The 7,419-nt window shown below is 34.7% G+C and overlaps 1 protein-coding gene across 1 annotated transcript; it reads right to left on the bottom strand.

Moving 5' to 3' along the window:
• Positions 1–259: 259 nt before the first annotated feature.
• Positions 260–6,352, bottom strand: LOC102662543 (uncharacterized). The gene is made up of 13 exons (XM_006604083.4): positions 6,005–6,352; positions 5,308–5,446; positions 5,001–5,137; positions 4,710–4,911; positions 4,380–4,618; positions 4,122–4,233; positions 3,597–3,741; positions 3,311–3,453; positions 2,991–3,163; positions 2,510–2,866; positions 2,381–2,436; positions 2,070–2,272; positions 260–1,878 (listed from the first exon to the last, which is right to left on the bottom strand). The coding sequence occupies exons 1-13, from the start codon at positions 6,224–6,226 to the stop codon at positions 584–586; spliced, it is 3,423 nt and encodes a 1,140-aa protein (XP_006604146.1). The 5' UTR covers positions 6,227–6,352; the 3' UTR covers positions 260–583.
• Positions 6,353–7,419: the final 1,067 nt, after the last annotated feature.

Below are 7,419 nucleotides of genomic sequence, written 5' to 3'. Positions count from 1 at the left end.
TAAAAATCTAGAGGAGTGCTAGACTCCTAGCAACATAGTCTTTCTAATTGATTAAAATTTATTAAAAATTATAAAAATATGAGAAAAACATTGAATATGATGTAGGATAAATTTTTTAATAAATTTTAACTAATAAAAGAGAATGTATTGTTATTATTTCTAAAAAATTGAAGTCCTGCACTCCTTCAATTAAAAGCATTGACACATGGTACATAGTACATACAGTTCATTTTTTCCTATTTTAATTTATATAGATAAAAAAAAACAAAAAACCATCCAATTAAAAGCATACATATTAGAAAGAAGAGTAAGCAAGAGTACCAAACATTTGCAAGCTACACATCACAGTAATGGTTGGAGAATATCCGAATCTGTTGTACATTTCTCCTGAGACAAATGATTGGAGTTGTTACAGCATGTGAGTCATTTAGAATAGCATTAGAAGCAAGTTAAGGTCACTAAAACTACAGAAGAAGCTATACAAATAATGATTGTGGAATAAAGATAGAAATTTGAAGTAATGTGCATTGTCCAAAATCTTCCAAAGTAGGATGTGGTGATGTATGGCCCTTGTGCATTAGTGTCAGCAATATCTTCGCTTTGGATTACCCAAATAGATTTCACCAGATGAATGCTGTTGTTCCCCTAAAGTGTAGCTAGTACTGGCTTCATCAAACCTGGTATCCCCAGAGAAGCTAGCTTTTGCAAGCTCCCTCAACATCCTTAGCTCTTTCTTAAGCCCAGCCTTGTGCCCCTTTAGCCATTTACCTTCCACTTCAATATGTGAACTTGCACCTGTCTCCCAGGTTGTAGGATCTCTTCTTTCAACAACATTGTGGTTGGGTGTGCTTGGACTTTGCACGGGGACTACCGTAGCCGTCATGGTGCTAATTGGATCCATATATCCATTTCTATTTCTTCTTTCAAAATCTATTCCTGAGCATGTAGGATTGACTGAAAGCTGGTTCGTCTCCGGCTGGGAGAATGTCGATATCACGCTCGACCAATGCTTGCTTGGAAGGAAAGGCAGGATGAGGCCCTTGGCAGCTAACTTTACTCCATCCCTTAAAGAGTTATTCTGAGTTTGTGAGAGTTTCCATAGGGAATTTACCATAGCATACCATTGATTGGTAAGCTGAGCAATGAAGGTAAACATCAGAAGAAACAGCATAACCAATTCCCAAGTTTTGGATTCAACTGAGTGTGAACCATTGTGGAGGACTAAGATACTAAACACACCTGTCTCACACAAGAGAGAAACACTTTCCACAACATGGACGCCTCTATTGATGTATGGTTTGGTAGTGAATAGATAAATGAACTGCATTGATGTGATTATCAATGCAAAAAGGCTTTTGTTTGAGCTTTCTGATGGGTAAGCTACAGATATTATTCCCAAACCAACTCTTCTTAGTAAGTCAAGGATGATATAGGATGCTCTCATGCAGCCCAATACCTTCTTGAATGTGGAGATTTTGATTTCCTCATTACTGTCCTCTGAACACACTGTTTTCGTTCTTCCGTTCCCACTTTTGCCACTTTCGCTCCACTTGGTTATGGTATTATTCTGTTCATTTTGATCACCTAAAATGAGCACTGGAGGACCCTTCCAATCATCAAAGAGAATTCCAAAGCGCGAGAGGAAAGAGGAAGGTAGCCCTTCCCTGTTAAACCACTTCCCAGTTGTAGACCTCCCGATAAAACAGAACAATAACTTGGTGTACCATTTTTCTTCATTGGTTATTTTTTTGAATTGTTTGTATTGGGCAAAGCTTCCCGCGTAGATTGCAATAATAAGAAATAGCAATGCTGATAAGATGAATGCCACAGGGATTGCTAGTAGCAACACCCCAGTAATAATTCCCCCAGTTGTACGACCTGCATATACATGTACTCTTAAAGGATGAAATAAGTTTGCACGTGAATTTAGTCTTTTTATTTTATCGGCAAATGTTAGTTTTTGTTAGCCAGCGGATTCAAACCCACATGAATTTAGTCTTAAATAATCAGTTTTGGAATCCTGTAAATATAGGTGACTGAAATAGACAGTGTTGTAGCTAGTTGCTTACCTTTTATTACAAATGTTGATGACTGAGAAAGACAAGGTAGCATGAGGATCAGAAGAAAGAGCTCAAACCTAGGAACTGATAAACTGCCTTGAGGTGATCTCCCAGTCCTGTGTCTTAGGAAGAATATCATGAAAACATGGAATAAAAGTAAACAGCCTCCTCCCACACCAAGCCAGAATAAGTTCATCTCCATGTCCTGCCACCTGTTGATAAGAAAACAAATATCAAATCTTCTTAATTAATCCTGCAAATTCAGAAACTCCATTTTACTGTCACTGATGAACATAAAGGTTAATTGTAATGCTAACTACCCTTTGTAACTCTCCATTCCTTTGATGACATTGCTAGCAGACAATGGTTCTCCTCTCTACAAGGCAAATGAATCAGTCGTAAACAAGTATCTATTCAAGTACTTCTTTTAAATTTGATGTTAAACTCACCAAGAAATAAGTGAAATATTCGATGGAATTGAGAGGTAGACCATATAATGTACTTGTCTTACTTAAATCATGCTGATTGTGAAACCGACCAAAATTGGTGGTATTTTCAGTTTGAAATGATAGTTTGGGATCAATATAAGACAAGCTCATTAAATCAGTTTGTTGTTGATCTCTCTCTCCTGCAGATTGGCCGTTACTTCTCCATCCAAGTTTCTTCCAAGTATCAATTTTTTTCCAGGGAAGCTTGTGATGAGGTATGAGCCACCTAAGACCTCTTGTTGTCTCAGAGTATTTGATAAATTGATTAGTTGAAAACCAACTTGTGAGGGCAAAGACTTGTAGGTGTCCAATCATTCCCTGTAAAATGTATCAAATGTTTACAAGATAACCCTTAAATAGAGATATTGTATAGAAGAACTATCAGATATTGAAAACTGTTAGTATTCTAGTTATAATACCATACATTAGTTTCTTTACTTACATGTAGATTAATTGATGGATTGGAAGCAGGACTACTTGCACCTCCCAAAGCAAGTATGCTTAATGCTTCTAAATTTGCTGAGGAAAGTGAAACCATAGCAGCTACTAGTGATGTTGCTATTGTTCCGGCACTGATAAATGAGTCTAGTGCAATGGATATTGCTGGGGTGGAGTCTGAACATACCATATTAGAGTTTGAGTCAAACATAGAGAAAATTCTTAAGTCCATGCAGGTATCATTCATGTTCACAATGCTCAGCCAAAATTGCTGAGATTAACAAATAGCATTTAATTTTGAATAAGAAAAAGAGATATTCATACAATGCTTGATAGCAAGCTGGTTAGATGCCAAATTTTCATTCCCTGAAATATCAGTTACCTTCCCTGCAGGAATGGTAACTGACACCTCCTTTGTCACTGCTTGGACAGTCAACGAGTATAAAGCTCTTGATAGTTCCTTTACCCTACAAGGAACAAAGTAAGGAATTTTTACATTATTTGAACCATAATGGAATATAATCTTAATAACTTAAATTTATTTGTTGAGCCATTATGTAAAAATTATCTGTAGGGAATAATTTGCTTATTGTTAGTTTGCTGCACCTGCCTTATCAGTCTTCCTCCCGAGACTTCTACTATAGATGTCCCAAAGCCAAATACTGGCTTTGTGAACTCAGCCATTATGTTGATGTTGAAATCCCTTGTTTCAGTGAGGGAGCTGGTCCTTAGTACCACATTGGGTTTCATAGGATCTATATAAAAAAATTAGCTATTAGTTTAGAGTTAAAGTTACTAAGAGAAGTGATTATTAAAAGGTTAAATTAATCCATAGATCTTGAACTATTTGAGGATTTCTAATTAGGTCTTCAAACTAAACACATTTGTAATTATTGATCTTGTAATTTACTAAATTGAGTCTCAAGAATTTTTAAAACGGCCACAAATTCTCATTTTCTGACGGTTTCAAGCTGCCATACACAAAGTTAAGGGATCCAATTACACTTTTTTACAACATCAAGGATTCAATTACAAATATTTTAGTTTTAAGGACACAATTAAAATTTTCAAATAGTTTAGCAACCTACTGATTAATTTAACCTTATTAATATCATAAGCACAGATGATAGCATACCATAAAGGAATGTGATCGGAGCAACAGGAGAGACAGGAGTGCCTGTCTTTCCAAGTATGGATGCAGCTTGTAATTCAATTGTGATAATCTCAGTTCCTGATATGTTCTTGAGCTACAAAATGAGACCAATTAATAGAAAGGAATTTAATTGTCAGAATTCAATTGTTACTCTAATTTTGTTACTATTCTAATCTTGAGCTACTAATGTTCATAATAAGAAAACAGCAGAAGTATATCAGACAACACTTTCCCTCTTACTTTAAAACTAAATCCGCGGGTTCCATTGCTTCTGCCATGGAGAGGAATTAAGACGCCAGAGTTAACATGTAGTGCATTTAGAACTTGCTCAGTTGAGTTTGTTATAGGAATGCTGAAGTCCAAGAAAATTATCAGGTCCTCTGGTTTGCTTGTTGCAACTACTGTTCTTGGGATGCCATTAATTTTCAACTCATAAGAAGGAACAGACGTCCAAAAGTCCACCATCACCGGTCTTCTATCTAAGACAAACCATTTGAATGTATGAGTGTCCCAAAAATACCTTTTAGCTGATCATAGGTTAATATTTGAACTTGGCAACCAGAACCTCACCAAAATGAGTAATCAAAGTAGAACCATTGGTTCTTCTGAACTGGTTTCCTGCCTGGTCAGTGCAAGTATTCTCTGCCATTGTGATTACAACGCGCCCGTAAGTAACTTCTGAGGAGATAATCACTTCAAGGCTGTATTTGGCACCTGGTCTAATAATTTGTAAAGAAGATGCATCCACTTGTGCAGGACCAGCTACCATAATCTTACATGTGAAACCATAGTCAAATGTTGTCAACTTTTTCAAGCAACAAATACTTTTAACACAATGCTGGTCATTAGAAACCAACTTACATCACAGTTTGATGAGTTTAGGCAATGAAATCCGCCTAGTCCAGTGCACGGTTCACTGAATGTGACATCAATTGCTATCTTTTGCTCATTTGTATGGGTCTGTTCACTACTAATGGCTGCAGTTGGGGGAATTGTATCTATTCAGTGAAAAGAAAATCATTAGTAAAACCCCAGAATGCTTTACTGAAGTTTAGTATTATAATCAGACAGAATCGAGCTTAAATGGGGTCAGAAGGAAAAAAGTTAAGCTAATGCCATTTCTCTTCATTCTTCAATTTTCTAGTAATGTAAATAAATGAATGCTCACCGATGAACCATGAGTAAACTGATGAATTTCTTTCTCCTGTGATTGTACTGACATTGAGAAGAAATCTATGCTCATGATTTAGTGTTAAGTTCGTTAACACAATGCCATTAGACTGGCAAGGGTAAACTTTGCCATCAAGCTGTCAAACAAAATACATTCATCAGCAACCAACACATTTTTTTTTTATCGCCATGACATTGGTACAAAGTATCCACTAGTTTTGCTGATTATTAATCTCCGCTAGGAAACCTGACTAGTCTTTAGTGGGATCTTCCCTCCCAATCATATTTTTTCTATTCATAAGACTTGAATCCAAGACCTTATTTAAAGAGACTAAGCCCAAGATCACTCGAACCAACGACTTGTTAGTACACATGTCATAGTTTAACTGCAAATAAAAGCACCTATTTCGAAACCAAATAATCGACAACTAGTAGATTAGCGTGTTTGGTTTCACGTTTCAGATGTGATTTTCAAAAGTTAATACTCATGGTTTTCACATTCCAAACATGATTTCTTTGTTTTCAACATGTTTCCAAATATGCTATAAATCTTTTCTTAATAGGTGGGGGTAGGTTACATGGATCAAAACACCATGTCTTACTATTGTAAATCATGTCCACGCAAACCATTAACCTCTAAACATGCCTTACAAGCTACAAGTCAACTTAAAAGATGGTCTAGAGGAATTGCATACCTCACATGAAAACGAACAAGTGTTTCTCTTACATGCATTGGAACCATCCAACCTCTCAACTAGGTACTGGAAAACAGCATTAGAAGACCTAGACCTTGGTGAAGGAGCACGCTTGAAATAAACCAAAAGTGTTGATTCAGCTGAGACAAACAGCACACCCACCACCATCAATCCAACACAATAAGCACAATACAGCTGAAGAAACTTAAGTAGTGTAGCCATAGTACAAGGTGCTATTACTATTACTATAACATTGAAAGACAAAATCGTGAGAATAAGAAAAGGCTACTGAAGAGGCATTCGAGTTGAGGGTGTGTAGGTAAGACAACATAATGCAGTTGGTGCTTTGGTGGCACTACATTTAAGTGTCCGACGTTCATCGCAGCTATAAATGGAAGAGACATCAGTAAAAGCTACAGACAACTACCTCAACTATTACTGTCAGCCTCATAACTGCTTCTTTTTCATTGGTTTACATACCTCATTAACTGCTCGCTTGTTATTCAAAGTTCAAACTAGAACAGATTTTTTTTTCAGCAAAATTTATGGCAAAAAGAATAAAAATTTATGGCAAAGCAGTTAAAGAATTAAAAGAAAAAAGTTTTTAATGTGTAAATCAGTACAAAAAAAATCATAGAGATTACAATTTAGCCCATCTTAATAAAAAAAACTTTCAACTCTTAGTTTCTTAACAAATACTTTAAGGATACTATTAATATTTGTCCAAAAATTAAATTGAATTTAATGGAAATAAAATTGATAGTGCATAGCATTATTTTTTTCATTGTCATCCAATCTTGTCACACAATTTTATAATAATTAATATGAATTTTTTTTTAATTTTATTTAACACAAACACGTAAAATATAATTGTCATTTCTTTAATTAATTGGATGATGTTTTATGAACCTCGACCATCTTTTGATAGTTTATATTTAAATGATTGAATCCGTGATATTCAACATTTGCAAGAAGTTAGTTAATAGAGTAAATATACAAAAACTTACTCGTAAGATCTGCAAATTGTCCTAGAAGTTGTGGACTTCCTCCACCTTTTTTTTTTATGGTATGTACTTCCTCTTAATTCATATATAAATAAAAATAATTATTTTTTCATTAATTAAAAAAATTAATTAATATTATTTAATTTTTTTAATTTCAAGTAAAAATTTAAGGTTATTTTTAAAATGTCTTTCGTTGAAGCTTGCTATCATAAATAAAAAGAAATCGTTGGAAATAAAATTAGAATTAAAATAAGAGTGTTTTATAAATAATAATATTAAATTGGACAAAACTAATTAGATTTGCTTATATTTAAATTATATAGGATTACTTTTTTGTTTATATATGAGTCTAAAGGGAATAACTTAACTAATTCATTTGTGGTATGGTTAAGCACCACTAATGCCTTTAGA

The sequence above is a fragment of the Glycine max genome, chromosome 19 (assembly GCF_000004515.6).
Source record: "Glycine max cultivar Williams 82 chromosome 19, Glycine_max_v4.0, whole genome shotgun sequence".
NCBI classification, from domain to species: domain Eukaryota; kingdom Viridiplantae; phylum Streptophyta; class Magnoliopsida; order Fabales; family Fabaceae; genus Glycine; species Glycine max.
Note: the sequence above shows the minus strand (reverse complement) of the source record. Positions and strands in the feature narration are given on the sequence as shown.